Source organism: Colossoma macropomum, unplaced genomic scaffold (genome assembly GCF_904425465.1).
Source record: "Colossoma macropomum unplaced genomic scaffold, Colossoma_macropomum, whole genome shotgun sequence".
Taxonomy (NCBI): domain Eukaryota; kingdom Metazoa; phylum Chordata; class Actinopteri; order Characiformes; family Serrasalmidae; genus Colossoma; species Colossoma macropomum.
In genome coordinates this window covers 12,420,193-12,436,041 of record NW_023494802.1, presented here as the reverse complement: position 1 = coordinate 12,436,041, position 15,849 = coordinate 12,420,193, and the positions used below count along the sequence as shown (strand labels likewise).

Sequence of the window (15,849 nt, the reverse complement as noted above, 5' to 3'; positions counted from 1 at the left end):
GTGCCATCACAGAGTATGGATTAAGTGACACAGTGTGGTTTTACTGCGCTGCTCACTTAGAACAAACAGGGCTGCGTTGATTTGGCATGCTGGGATGAGTTATCACTGATTATTACGATGTTCAATAATGATGATCTTTTGGCCAAAGAAAAATTCTGAGGCTTTTTTCAAACAAAAAGTTCCAGAAAAATCTTCTGTTGTTTATATTCCATTACTGTGTATATAGCTACTTCAGTCGTATTATGTATTCAGTGCATTTCTGAATTCTGAGCCATACTGAAATATTTGAACTGAATGAAATTAATTGAAATTTAATGATGCATTGAGTCATTTTTTTATATAAAGAATCATAATCAAATCAAATTTTACAGGGGTCAGATATTTACACCCCTATTAAAATGTCTTATGAACCATTTAATTTTATTAATGTTTTATTGATGCGTCTGTGTATTTTGCACTCATTCCATCCACGACAGGTCCGGCCGTCCAGTCAGTTTCACAGTGGTTTTTAATACTCCCAGCCCAATCAGTAAAATCTCATGGGTCAATCGCTTGCATCTGGCTAAGATTGCTCAAAGTAAGTTACTGTCAAAAAATAGTCTTTATTTTTGAACTCACAGTTTTCTTTAAACTCAGATTCTATTGAATGCGCAATGCTTCCGGCTAAGCCTGTTGCTGTGTGTGTAGGGGAGGAGAACTTGCCCGGCTGGGTTTGTGCTGAGGATGATGAGAAGACTAAGCCTCCATTCTGGTGCCCATTACTGGCCTGTCGTGTGCCTGTGTTCTCTCCGAAAGCGCAAGATCAGAAGGTGAGACACAGCATGGAGCTTTCACTCTTCTATAACTTATTTCCCAGTGGCACAATTTACATTTTGCAGTCATTTTGGAAGTGGGGCACAATGTTCCCTCTAGTTGCGTACATTATTTTGAACTGTGGGTGACACTATTGATGTGAATGCAGTGGTGTTCAGCTAATCGTGGAGCTTTTGCTTTTGGTAATTGGAGCTGACCATAAAGGATTTGGCACTTAAAGCTTATTATTATTATAATCACGTTTCCAGTGTTTTCTACTCCTGCTGCCTCCCACTTTGATTTTGTTCTTCTCTCCTAACAGGCCTGATGTTTTTCAAGATACTTTACCTTTTATATATCAAATGTCCACTGTAACCAGATCAAGGCCTGCCAATTAGGTGCCCTGGGAAAATATTAGGCATGCTTTTTCAAAGCAGAGGAAAACATGTTTTCATTAGCCATTTCTCTTGGTACCATTCCAAAGGACATCACCTATATTGAAAAAAAAATGCTGATCAGTCACTGCGTTCTTTTGAAATAGGCACCTGCTCACAAGTGTATTTGGTTCTTTATGTATTCCTCCTCAGAACACACTTCCTCAAAGCAATTCTAAACATTTTTGGAGCTGGTCATGAGGCATCTTGTTATTATTCTGTCCTGATAAGTCACACAGGTAATAAGACTAGATCTGATTTAAGATAGCTTTTGTTTGTAGAGGAGGAACGGGAGGGGGCCTCTGTATCTCTGAGCAGATGTCTTGAGACATTAAAGCGTGTCTCATTCATTTTAAGATCATAGATTTTATTGGTCTCCCAGTCGGCCGACTTTAAAGTACACATCGCACTGTCAGGCAGTGGAAGTGCTTTAATCTATATCTGGTCCTCTCCAAGGATGCAGTATTTTTTGAAAGTGGTGCTTGATCATATTTTGCAAATAGTGGATGAGCAGTTGGATGTTTGTCCTAGTCTGAATGTTCTTGGAGATCCTCACTGTTTGAAGCTTATAAATAAAGCTGATAATCTCTGTATTCAGACTGGTATTATGTTGGGTCGACAAATCATGAGCAGTGGAAGTCACAGAACTCAGGAGTGGCTCTTTGCAAGGCAAGGTGGCTGTATATGAGAAACTCTCTTTCAGATTGTTTGATAAGCTTAACCAGTACTGTGTTTAACGTTATAAGTTCCTTGATTTACTGCATAATGGAGTAAATAATTCTGGACATGTTACATGTGAACAAGGCAAAGATACATGGGCATTATATGGTGCTGAAAGATTTAAATATCCGTCAATATCCGAGGGCTGTAGATTATTCTTTTTTTCAGTTTTTAAAATTTGATTTTTTTTAATAACTTTTTTTTATTATTACTTTAGTAAGTTTTAGTTTAGTTTTATTTTTAAAGTGCTCACAGTATGGCCTGTGGGCCAAAGCTGGTCCATGGGGATGTTTTAACCAGCCAGAAAGTCACCCTATCCTTACCCCTCATACAATGGGAGAACAAAATATTTTTATACTACATATCATCATCTGCACACATTTGACTGTCACCAGTGAAATGACGTGTTTGTTGATTTTGTAAGTGAAAACAATTTAACACGTCATTAACAATGAACTCATTTAGCAAATTTTAGTGCACAATTTCTATTTTTCTAAACTTTTGCAAATGACTGTATAATTTAGTAAATTCTTATTGTCCTTTTAAAATTGTATTCCAAAAAACTGATATTCAAATTATTGTGTATAATCTTTTTTGGATACCATTTTGTCTTTTGGCCTTGGGCCTACCACAGACATCGCACTTTGGCCTTCTAAGACAAAATGTTTGTGCATCCCTGCTGTAGATGAATCCAAAAAAAGACTAAAAGCATTACCAACAACTGTTTCACATGATGGAAACATCCAACAGTAGGTCTGTGTGAATAACAGGGCTTCCGATCATATTCGTCTCAGAGACACATGCGAAACGTAACTGGACCTTCCGTTAGGGAAGACATTTGGATGTGAAATTAAGAGGGGATTTATGTGATTGTAGGGGGTTAGCCATTACTTGTTGAAGATTAGTAGATGGAACTGTGACAACTGTTCCGTGGCCCATAACAGTGGTCAAGATATTGCATTGACATGTAGGTGGATATAACTAGCAGGCAGAAACTGGCTGCTTTGAAAGCATTGTGTGCTATTTTGGTGATTTGTAAAATAGCCAAGATTATGACTGTACGTGTAATGCTGTGGAAAGGAAAATAAGTCATTACGGATACACATTGAAGCTGAATTGGTATGCCCTGGCTGCGCTTTGTGTGCAGCAGCCTGTGATTTGCAGCTTATTTCACCTTGGCCAAACTCCCTCAAGTCTTGATCTGCAAGCTTGGCAGCTCAGCATGGAGAATTAGGCAGCGCTACAAGCACCAAGATTAAATAGAGTATGAACAATGGAGAGGAAACTACCGGCAGAGGGGAAAATCAAAGTCCGCGAGGGAACAAGAACGAATGATATGCTTCACCGTGGGGACTTGTAGACACAGACGGCGTGTGAAGGGAATAACTTGTGGTGTACGTAGTCCTTGTTTGATAGAGAGGATCAAGAAGGATTGAACTTGATGAATTCATTTGGAGTTGCTCCATCCCTGAGTGCAAAACTTCACCATGTTCTGAGAGTATATTGGGCTGTTGAAAGCAGAGCCTTCCTCTCTTGTTGATTTACGAGAACCAGAAGTAAATAAGTGCCTTTATTGGGTCAGGCTGGGAGCTGTTTATCCAGGGTGAGGTGCAGATTGTTGTAGGAAAACATCTGAAACGTGAACGTAGCTGTCTGCTGTTTCTTTACTTTCGTGACATAACCCTTCTCCCACTTGTATGGAAAGCAAACAACATGAAAGACAGTGATGGAATAGAAAGCTGAGAGAGAGAGGGGTAGAGAGCAGGAGAATGAGAGAGAGAGAGAAAGGCAGGGTGTTTGTCAATTGACAGGTAACTCAATATTCTAAGCTCTCTCAAGCTATTTTTTTTTCTCATAAAAAGAGCTGGATAGGTACAAAACAATCAATGTTCTCAAAAAAGATTATAAAAGAAAAGAAGAGGGGAAAACCTGACTGACTAATTCACAATGACTCCAAGCAGGGCAGCAGCAGCATTTCATCCCATTCAGATGGAATGTGAGATTGTCTGACATAAAGCCGTAGTATAAATAATTCCAACGGGCTAATTTATGCACATATTAATCACCCTGCCTCATGTTTTCATAGGGAGAAAAATAGGAATAACAGCCTTGGCCCCGATAGATGAAAAAGGGCTTCATCCCTGCTGAGCGAGTCCAAGAGGGGAGGAGATCTCAGCCTGTATGTGTGAGCGCGCTGTGCGTGCATGTGCTGACGCCACGCCCACTTCCCCCAGGAGCGCGCTGTAGATTTGCCTAGGATAGCTAGCATTGTAGGGTAGCTAGAGCCAGACTAAGGGGAGCCTGGTCAGGGAATATGTAGAGAGGAGATTTGCCACTGAGGCATGTCTTCCATGTTTGTCAAACACTAGTCCAAAATGAATGGGTTAATAAGGAGCGCTTGAGCAAAATCATAATTTGTAGTTTTATATAGAAGAATATATTCATTTCCTGAACACAGAGCATAAAATATTTTAACACCCCTCTTATATTTTTGAGTGCTTTTGAACTCAAGTTGTAGGACTTTTTTATAATTTTTGTTGTAGGACTTTTTTTTATAAAGAAGTATATGGGTACATTTTCTTTGGTTTTTTAGTGAAATACATTCCTCTAATTTTTAAAATTAAAGGAAGATCCTGGACAAATTGTAGGAAACATTTTGAACTTGTCATTTTTAGCCGTTTAGCTCCGTTCATCCTCATTCATTTAGGATTTGCTCCTGGGCGCCCTCTGCCATTTAGCAGTCATGTTTTTAATATAACGGGAGAAATAGAAAGTGGCCAGTCTCCCCTTAAATAGTTCTTCCTATTTCTTCCTATTTCCTGCTTCCTATTTCTGTCGTTATGTCAAAAATATGACTGCAAAACGCAAGAGTGTGACTGTGGATGAATCCTGGGAATAGTGGGGTGAATGGAGCTAAATGGAGCTAAATGGCCTAAAAAAATTAACATAGTTTCTAACCACTTGTCCAGGACTTCCCATTAATTTTGAAAAGTTGAATGTATTTCACTAAAGAAGCAATGAAAACTTACCTATGTATTTCCCTTTTTCTACAGCAAACAGGTTTTGGGCAGTAGGATGCTAGTGTTACAGGTACTGAGTGCTGGTTTGTTGGTAAGTTGATCAGCTCACTGGCTGAGTGAAGCGGTTTGAGCTCACTGATGTGGTAGCTGGAGCTCAAAAATGCTCAAAAATATGATTTTGCTCACATTCTCTGTATTAACCCATTCATTTCAGACTTGCTCGAAGACACTACTAAGTGGCAGTTCTCAGTGTAGCATCTTTCGGCTCTTTTCCTACAGCAAAACAGAGGGCTTTGAAGGGGAATTTCACCAATTTTTAAACATTTCTGAATAGTTCAGTCCTTAAGATGTAAATAAAGTCATTCAGAGTGGACTGATGTGAAACGGTTCATTGTAGAAAAACGTACAGGCTCAGATTTCTTTACAGTCGTGGTGATTGGGTCCAGGGCTCACAATGTCTACAACAGAAATATAACCATTTTATTTACTATCCAAAACCACTGGTGAACCTACATGTGCCTTCTGAGATTTATATTTAATGTCACTGATGGTAAAACAGTTGTAAATCTAAAAAAATATTACTAAAATACTATATTGCCACCTCTGCTGTGAATGGATTAAAATACATTGCAAGCCAAAAATGTATCACGAAACTATCATAAAACAACGTGTCAGACATCAGCCAGTGTATTTAAACCATTTCATGTAATAACTTTTTTGTGAGCGAGCTTTCAGAGGCATAAAACGCTTCAGACGTCTGGTTCCTATCACCACCACTGTGAACAATTCTGACTCAGCAAGTTTCTCCAGAATGGAGCATGTCACATCAAACTTCTCTGAATGACTATGTTTACATTTTAACCATTTATGTATGCAGAATTGTTGAAAAATCGGTGGAGTTCCCCTTTAAAAACCCGAACAAATCTCATTTGTAACAGAAAGCCTTGCCCGGCTATGTGCTGCGTTATCGCGGACAACACAAGTGTTGAACTGTCTTATAACATTTACCGTTGTTGACTACATTTAATGTGTTTACTCAGTGTGACAGACATGTTGCTGTTGGTAATGGAGATTAGAGCAGTTTTGGCAGGCAGGGGGTTCAGTTACTCCACATATGGGCCGTTGATGATTAGGAGTGGTATAAAAAATGGGCCGGTAGGTGTAAACTGTAGGTGGAAAGCTACGATTGAATTTCAGCCATTTCATATACACCACAGTATTTAGAATATGCCTCCATATGTATCAGTGAGTGTGAGGATGGAACGTGGTGTAAAATTAATGGAAAAATACATATTCAGAGGTTAATTTGACCCAAAATAAAAGAAAATGCAGCAATCAGATTTTAAATCCTTTTAAATTTCACGCTTTTTGCAATTAAAACACATCAAAGGATGAGCAGCGGGACTTTATTTGCAGTGCCTCCAATAAAACCTTTGTCATTATAAAATAAGAAAATGTATAAGTAAGTAAAGAAATGAAAGCTGAACTTCATTTAATAATCAACCCTAAGCACTGAGATACTCAAACCTATTATTTACATGTTACTGTGGTGTAATGAATGTATAAGAATAGTTGAGTAGAGGTCAGCTGTGCAGATGTCAGAGACCAGCATTCATTTTTTTCCAGTCAAAAATTGAGCACAGTTTTAGTTCAGGCAGGCCACAAAGTCAAGCTCAGGCCACAATCATCTGTTATTATCAGCTGATCTCAATCAGCTGACGGCTCAGCTGATCGCCGGCTACACAAACACTTGGCTAAATTCATCAGTGCACTTATTTAAACTGCTTTATCCTGCCATTCTCGCCACTACCTCTGCAGCCACTGTGCAGTCTGCCTCCGTCCCGGCTCCTCCTTGCTGTATCTGACTTCAGTGTCATGTTTGTTGTCATTGAAGGGGGGGGGGTCTCTGCTGCTCTCCCTGCCTTAGGCTTTCCATGTATGCACATGTATGGAAGGGAGGTCCCAAAACAGAGTCATGTCGCGCCAAATATAAATACTGCAAATGGAAATAAAACATTTTCTTGATCAAGTGGTCCTTACTGACCAGTCACTTACCAAATATATGTGATTGAACAGAGAGATAAAACATATTTAACAGAAAATTAAACAGCCTTAAACAGACAACTAAATATCCTTTTTTTAAGCATTTATTCTGTCCATCCTTTGCCTTTTTTTTGCCTTCCATTCTTTTCAGGAGACTTGCTGTTAGTTTTTTAAAGAGAGAGATATTTTTCCACTGTTCAGTCTTAGAAGTTGGTTGCATTTTCTGCTTCTCATGATCCAAGTAATCCCAAACACATTCAGTGAAGTTGAGGGCTGGACTCTGAGGTGGTCAGGACATTGTTCTGAGAACACCAGCAGCTTCTTTGTTTGTTTTGCAAATTTTATTCATTTTTTGCTTATTTCCTTTTCTCAGTAATGGCTTTTTGACAGTTACACATCATTTCAGACTCATAGCATTGAGTTGTCTTCTCACAGTAGAAGGTTGGACAGAAATACCTGTGGATTTGTTCAGATCTGAAGCAAAAGTGGGGATTGATTATTTTCTCATATCTCTCAAAGATGAAAGCTTATGTACTGTTTTTCCGATGAAGGTCTACCAGGTATAGTCCTACATGGTTGCTGATATTTTCTCTCTATCTTTAAGCAATATTTTGAACTCCAGTTCAAACTCCTGTTTTTTCGTTTGACATTCTCCTTCCTTATGCAGGTGAAGTGTCTTATATATAATCTCCTCAGACATCTCCTGGAAAATGAATAACTCATATTTAAGGATGGTCTCTGACTTTTGCACAGTACTGTGTAAGCCTGTGTAATTTAGCAGGGTAATGGAAAAAAAACTTTTATGCAATTATTTACATTTTTAGTCTGTTAGTGATGAACCTTTTATGCAGTACGTGCTTTATATTGATATTTTTGATGTGCAGAATACAACAGAGATTTGCTCGTCTTTCTGCATTGCTGCTCTTTTATTGTGGACCAGCCTTAGACAGAGTGTAATCTCAAGGTCTTCTCTTTCTCCATAGCTACAGATGGCCCTTCACAACCCAGTCCATTGTGCTCTGCTGGGTTTCTCTGCAGCTAGTACCTCTTTGCCTCAAGGCTATCTCTGGGTGAGCACACCTCTATCACACTATCATGTCTTCATTACAACACATGCGCATACCTGCAAACAACATGTACCAAATCAAGGAATGTGTGGACTATAAAAAGCCGCTTTTGAAACCCTGTGCTTTTATGTGTGTGTAATGATGCAGGAGAATGTTTATTTTCATGAAGCTGGTTCTTTCTCAGCTCCAGCATGGTGCATCTCTGTTTTTTAAGATTTTTCCCCAAGAACTGCACACAGAGCCATGGCTGTGCGACCTTAAATATCTGCAATTTAAATGGTTTGATGGACATTCATAATTATGGGCTATGCAAGACTAAAAGGTTTTTGAAAAGGCATCTGAACAACCTCAGATTTTCAGATCAAGCATGCACATCAAAGGGCATTCCATAAATGATTCATTCATGTGCTGTGTTTCTGCAGTTTCTCCCTTGCATCCTCCTCTTCTCTAGAACCATTGGTTGTTGCCAGTGAGCAATAGTTGAGGATGTCACCCTTTTTATGTTTGTTCCCCATCTCTCTCTCTCTCTCTTTCTCTCTCTCTCTCTGTCTTTCTCTCTCTGTCTCTCTCTTTCTCTCTCTTTCTCTCTCACACATACACTTTTCACAGGTGGCTAGTGGTGGAGATGACACCCATGGGCAGGTGGAGATTTTCTCGCTGAATAGATCCACTCCACGCTCAGTGAAAAGCTTCCCTCTGGGCTCTCCAGTGCTGAGCCTAGAGTATGTGACAGAACCAAGCACTGCTGAAGAAGATGAAGGACAGGCTGCTGAAGGACCTGCCAGGATTGGAAACACCATCTGTGTGGGGTTACAAGATGGCAAGTGAGTCCAAAGTCCAGTCATGTGATATTGAGTTTAATGTAGATGTTTATGTTCTTTTTAAAGGGCCCATATCGTACATTTTTATTTTATTATTCTTTCAATTTTACAAATAACATTTAGGTGGGTTTATATAGCAAAAATGTTCAGAATTCATTTTTACATGACCGTTTCCCAACGTGTCTTTGTCCCTAAAACACTCTTTATATAACTTCAATGTAATGGCAAAACTATTGTAAGTTGAATAAGCATGTTTATGTAATTGAGTTAGTGACCTCACAGAAACAATGAATTCAATGTAGGCTGTTTTTGCAGGGTAATTTTCAAAATATGGACTGGATCGAGAATTGTATGTTTTGAAACTTTAATAGCCAAACCAGACCAAATTTCCCATGATATGAGCCCTTCAATACAAGATCTATAGCCTTTTCAACCACTGATCAGTAGCAGGGAGTAAAGTGAACCTAAGTGTATATGTACGTATGTCTCTAATTACAGCATCCTAGTGTATGGCAGTGTGGACACTGCTGCCCAGTGCCTCTTGACCTTCCGTAATCCTGAGGGTTGTCCTGTTCTGTGCCTAAAACACTCTGCAAACTTTCTCTTTGCTGGGCTGACTAATGGAAAAGTTGCTGTTTACAGCAGAAAGAGTGGAGGTAAGATCACTTTCTATCTGAGATCCAATTTGAAATGTGACTATTCACACTTGAATAGTCCTAAACTTTTTTGAAAGCATGCTGAGATACAAAAAGTCATTTTAATTTCTCATCAGTGCAAAGTCAATATAACAGACTAAAGCTACTCTCCCTGCATGCAGTACCGCATGTCCAGCAGTGCAGTACAAATCTCCTTAAGTATTCTAGTGTTTGAACAAGTTTTATCTTCTGATAATTCAAACCCGACAGCGTGCCAAGTTTGCAGCCGCATCATGTCGGTGAAATGATTTGTTTGTCTTTAATTATCTCATGAATTAAATTTGTATGTGTACAATACATCAGTGCAGTTCATCATTTTGTACACATAGTAGAATCTTGTATAAAAAACAAGGTATATGAATACAGAGCCATGTTCTTGTTGCTGCAGGGAACCTAAATATGTTTTGTTTGCTACATTTTAATCTTAATCTTTTGTTAACGCAGAATATACATACACAAAATATGTCCTGTGAATAGCTTATCAGTTCTCCTCTTTCGATGTACTGGGCAGTCTTAATCTTGGGTTGCACTTAGGTCAGCAGTCCCCTCGCCAATCACCAGGTCTCGCTCCTCCTGCCCACACAGCTTTGAAGGTGCCAGTCAAAATTCAAGACATGCGGCTATTGTAGTAGTTAAAAAGGTGGCGCTTGGCATTCGATTCACACCGATTTGAAACTCAAGACTAGTCAAGTGTGTCTTTGCCGTCCTGTTTTTCTTTATGAGCTCCCTCAAGTTTTTTAGTGAACTGTGACTACCAAGCATATATTGCCTCTACACCAGCATTTAAGATGAAACTTTCAGTTTAATGCAGTAAACTGGTATTACAACCGTATCGCATTTACATACCTGTCCAGGAAGAATGTCACTAATTCTGAGTCCAACTTCAACCCCTTCGCATGTGATAATTTCATTTTTGAGAAGCGCTTCCAGTGTTGATTCTTGTTTTATTAAGTTTCTTGTCGTTAGGTTTTTTTCAGCACAGCATGTTCTTCCCCACAGGACTAGAGTCTGCCAGGCCAGGTCACTAGCCAGATTCTGCTGCGTTTTCTTAGCTGAACAGATGCAGATGGGGGGGTGGAGCAATGAGGTGTTGGAGACAGTCTTCTAAAATGACGGACAGGATGTCAGTGGAAACACAGACAAGCCTTCCACTCCACCATGCAATTCTCCAAACAGGGTTTCTCAGGCACATAATAACTTGTGCTGATACTGATGCCATTTTAACATGTTGTACATATTTTCCAGGTGATTTGTAATGGTGATAAAAGAAATAGAGTAACTAACGCACCTTGAGCAACACTATGTTCCTGTGCAGTTTCTTTGTGCTAGAATAAGATTAACTTGCAGAGAGAAGATGTAGAAGCAAACCTAGAATGCACAACTTGAGCTATCAAACTAGCTAAGCTGTCTGCTTGTTATCTGTCTGTTTATTTATTTATTCATTCATCCTTTTTCATACAACCAGACATGCCAGTATTCCCTGGATGCACATCCAGCAGTAAAGTGAGGGAGAACTTTTTAAGGCATCACCATATAAAAGCTGTATGTTTTAGTGAGTCAGGGACACAGTGGGGTCCCATCTCACTCATTTTTCTCTACTCTGCTTGTTTAGTTCAGCATCAGGGGCGTAGCAGAATGGGAGAATTGGACTGGATCATGTGTGCTGATCAAAACGTTAGGCCATGCGCAGACAGTTCCTCCAACAAGCTATTAAAGTCCCAGGAAACAGTGGAAAATGTTAAAAAAAAGTGTTATATTAAACATCCAGCAAAGTTTGAATGAAGAAAAACAAGGCTTAAAAACTGCTGGATTTGTCTGAGGAACAGTTTTTAAGCCATGCTTTATGTTTCTATCTTGTTTTCTTCATTCAGACTTACGTAGCACATTCACAATGTACTTCATTAAAGCAACAAAAAAGAAACAAAAGGAAATGAGTTTCTGTGTTTATTATTTATTACAGCTATTCTCCAGTCTGTGGTCTGAGATTTTTGGCTCTTTATATGGAAAAAGTTCTGCCATGTTTCTCAAGCCTTTGTTGTATTTTCAGAGGCATTGTGGGATCCAGACTCCAGCAGACTGGTGGTGGTTGGATATGCGCCTGTGCTCAAACTCCTCAAGATAGATGACTGCGTGTGGGCTAGCTGTGCAAACCAAGTCGCTGTCATTGAGGGTGAAAATCTAAACACGCAGGTAAATGCTAACAACCATGTATAACGCTTTATCAAGGCACAGGTAGAAAAAAGAGAAAAGCCTCATCCTTTTTTAACATAAATCTACCTGTAGACAGCAAAAGCTGCTAAATGTGACTTCCTCTCTCCGCTGAAAAAACATCGCACAAAGATCTTTATCTTTCCTCAACTTCTGTCACTGTGGCTGCTTCTAAAGACCTTTTGTTGACAGGTGTAAACAACGCCAATGAGGCGAGGCAAGTCGACTGCCTCTGTCGATCAAAGCCTGAGCTTTCCTCTGCAGTGAAGCTGGCTTCGGTACAGGGTTGAATCACATCTTTATAAGTGCAGGTTATAGTTTTTTGTGTGTTATTTCGACATATAGCCTGCTTCCCTTGTGAGCTCCATTATGACAGAGCATCCTAAGCAGTACATAAAAGGTATCCTCCCTGTAGAAGCCCAACAGCATGTTCGCGTGCGAGCCTTTGATCACTTCTGACAGCTGAGCCAACCTCTCCATTTTGCCGCAAGGAGCACACCCCCTCCCTCCACCCTGACGCTTAATAGCAGGAATAAATTTGGCTCCAGCACTCGGAAATTGAACTGGAGATGAGAACCTCACTGGATGTATGTACTTATGGACATACAAACAAAGTTGCGTGCAAAGCCAAGGCATATGTTTGTGGTGGAACCCAGACAGCTGATTTGCATAGCTTAAAGATTTTGCATCCAGAAATGATTCATTTCTGTTTTCTTCAACAGTGTTGACTTTGTGTTCTACGTAATAATCTACTATTGTTTTCTCTTGCTGCTGTTTTCTCTCTGCCTCCCTCCACACTATTGTTGCTGGGTTTTTTTTTCGCCCTTTCTTTCATGGGATTTCTCTTTTGTCTTCTCCCCTTCTCCTCTGAACCTGTGTTACTTGCCGTTCTCAGAGCTTTGAAGCTCACCCAGACCCGATGGTGAGTGTGACGCACATGGTGCGTGCGGGGGGAGGGGTGTGGATGGCGTTCTCAGAGGGCTCCTCTCTTCGCCTCTTCCACACTGAGACTTTGGAGCACCTGCAAGAGATCAACATCTCGACACGCTCTGCCTACCTGAGTCCAGGCAAGTCTAGGACGTTAACACTGTGCTCTCTCCCTCTCTCTCTCTCTCTCTCTCTCTCTCTCTCTCTATATATATATATATATATATATGTGTGTGTGTGTGTGTGTGTGTGTGTGTGTCACCCCATAGCCTCAGTCCTTGCTATCAACCAGAAAAGGGAAAATCCTGTAATTTATATTTTAAGAAATTGAATTTTAAAAAAAAATGAAATCACACAAATGTACAGTGTCCCCTTGACATTGTATGACATCCTTTATTCATGCATCAGTTGCTGCTTCTCTTAAGCTAGTTATAGAAACCACATAAGCAAGTCTATTTGAGATTACTTAATAACTTGACACAATTTATGGCATGAAGTTTGCATGGTGCTAATTGGTGGAGTATAAGCTTCTATTCTTTGTTAGCTGCATTAGCCTAGTAGCTCCAAAGAAGCAAACTTCATACACCAAACATGTCTTGTCTATTAAAGATAATTGGAAAATTGTGCAAATGAGATTTTTCACTGAACTAGAGATGTAAATGATTAACTGAACCGATTAACAGACAAATAAATAGTTGTTCAACCAATTCTGTCAGTTTAAAATCACTAATTTAATTTGATTTCGTTTCAGCTAAACAAGAGTTCCTATTTGAATAGTCAGGTTTATCGTTAAAGCTGAACTGATCAATTGTCAGTTCCACTTGATAGGTCTACTAAATAATAAAGAGCCAAAAATAGTGGTGTCTGGGACAGGACAATAACTACAACAGTGACCCATATCAAAAGCAAACATCTGCAAATGATTAAGTGTGATGCATGGCTTGGGCTTTCGAAAGTTAATAAGGTAATGAGGTCCAAGCTAAGCCCCAGTCTTCGCCTTTATGTTCCTTTTGACTTGTGCTAGTAATTAGTGGTAACTTCAGAACTTTGGACTACAGAACTTTCAATAGCTGATCATTGTATATTTTGGGGTTTTAGGTCATATAATGATGAACGTAATGCATCTCAGTTCAGATTTCAGATGCGGAACTATTCGTTTATTAATTTACATTTTCATGGGTCTCGTCATCAATTTTAGGCTTACTGTTAGCAGTTACTCACTGACTAAGGATGGTTAGTTTTAGGTATAAAGAATTTGTCAAATTTGCACCCCTACACTGAACTGTGCTTTTAAACCAAGATTTAGTTTTCATCATTCTGTAATTAAAACATAAAATGTAGAGACGTGATAATCACAAAAGCCAACCTCTTAAACCTGCAGGTAGAGCTAGTTTTAGAACAACACATTCACATCTTGGTTATTTTTCTTTCCCATAGGTCACAGGACCGTGTGTGTCACCAGCCTGCTTATATGCCAGGGCCTGTTGTGGGTGGGCACTGCCCAGGGCATCATTGTCACCCTGCCAGTGCCCAAACTGGAGGGCATCCCTAAAATAACAGGTGAGCCAGCACTGGACACAATTCACTATTGTAACCTGAGTCTTAGTGCAAACCTTGACACAGATCATCCTCCTTGTCTCTTACAGGTAAAGTTATGACCTCACTGAATGCTCACAATGGCCCGGTGGACTTCCTTGTGGCCACCTGCAGCACTTTGTCCCCAGACTTGTTAAAGAGAGACTCTCTGGTTGACGGGATGGACTCAGGCAGCGGAGGAGAGGACAGGGAGAGGAGCCACTCATCCCAGGAGTCACTGAAAGAGCAGCAGCAGCAGGAGGAGGGCTCTCCCCAGAGGGAGGCCAAACCCAAAGGAGTTTTGCTACAATACCGACTGCGCTCCACCTCCCAGCTCCCCGGGAAACTCCTCACCGCTCGGCCTGAGGAAGCCTCTGATTCCTCCCAGGAGTCTCTGGAACACACTTTGGAGGACGGCTCCATCTACGAACTGAGCGACGACCCTGAGGTTTGGGTCAGAGGCCCAGGGCCATCCACCAAAGAGGGAACACGCAGAGAGAGGGTGGTGTCAGCCGCTGTTATATCAGGCGGACGAGGATTCCGTAGACTCACCGTAGCCGGCTCCGCATCCTCCGCTTCCTCTGGCGCCAATGAGAATACGCTCATGGTCTGGCAGCTTCCACTAACGGTCTGAAGCAGTGACGAGTGACAGACTGAAAGATGCTGACTTGACGTCTGCGAGACGAAAGATTGACGAAACACTTAAGGACAGACAGACTGTATGTTTCCGTTTGTACATCTTAAGCTGTGTTCCAAAATCCTTCCAGCCACTTTTTTTTTAGGGATAGCAGTACACCTCTACTGCTTTGCCTATAAGCAGTAGGATATACTCTGTCCTGTTTTATTCCATAGCACAGACTCGACAGATAATACCAGTTTACAGATACAAAAAAACAAAACACTCGTTTCAAAATGTCAAAAAAGATTGAACCGGTTTATGTGCTCGAGCTGCATGAAGTTGTTCTTCTAGATGGAGTGCAGAAAGTCATCGTCGTGAATCTATTCAAAAGGGTCGTGATCCATCTAGTCTCTTGCATAACGGGAAAAAAGGGTATTTAATGTAACACCACTGTGGATGTATACAGTAGCAGTACAAAGGAAGACAGAAGTAAATGATGAAATTTCTCGGAGTCATTCTCTTCCAATTGTCTTTTTTTATTTTGCTTCGATCCAGAATGTGAAAGAGCTATTCTTAAGAGAGAAAAGGGTTTTGTTTTGACGTAGGTACTCGTTATTGATGGTACTTATTTTACACTGTGTCACTTTGTTTAAAAAAAGAAAAGAATAAATCATGTTTACGACAATGCAGAAATCAATGTTTTTCCATTATTCATTCTTCTGTTGTCAACAAGTCTTTTCAAAGCGGACTTTAACATGCTGTTTTGAAGATGTCTCATTTTGAACGTCGCACTGTGGGGCTCGAAGCACAGCAGTTTGAAGCTGTTTGAAACGTTGCTGTTTTAGCTCTGAAACGTATGTTTATGCCGTGCCCGTTTTCATCCTCTTATCTCTGGGCAGCCATAGGCAGCCCTCCCAATAAACATATC

The 15,849-nt window shown here is 40.2% G+C and overlaps 1 protein-coding gene across 9 annotated transcripts in view; it reads left to right on the top strand.

Annotated features, from left to right (window-relative positions):
- arhgef10lb (Rho guanine nucleotide exchange factor (GEF) 10-like b) overlaps positions 1-15,606 on the top strand; it is a 52,201-nt gene extending 36,595 nt beyond the window's left edge. For 7 of the 9 annotated variants that reach the window (XM_036590790.1, XM_036590797.1, XM_036590796.1 and 4 more), the window contains 9 exons: positions 477-577; positions 688-809; positions 7,993-8,079; positions 8,686-8,900; positions 9,396-9,553; positions 11,640-11,782; positions 12,696-12,867; positions 14,165-14,287; positions 14,374-15,606. In XM_036590790.1, the coding sequence (XP_036446683.1) occupies positions 477-577; positions 688-809; positions 7,993-8,079; positions 8,686-8,900; positions 9,396-9,553; positions 11,640-11,782; positions 12,696-12,867; positions 14,165-14,287; positions 14,374-14,936 (1,684 nt within the window). In that variant the 3' untranslated portion in view covers positions 14,937-15,606. The remainder of the gene's footprint in view (positions 1-476; positions 578-687; positions 810-7,992; positions 8,080-8,685; positions 8,901-9,395; positions 9,554-11,639; positions 11,783-12,695; positions 12,868-14,164; positions 14,288-14,373) is intronic. The other 2 variants (XM_036590795.1, XM_036590791.1) reach the window with 1 other exon arrangement.
- The last annotated feature ends 243 nt before the right edge of the window (positions 15,607-15,849 follow it).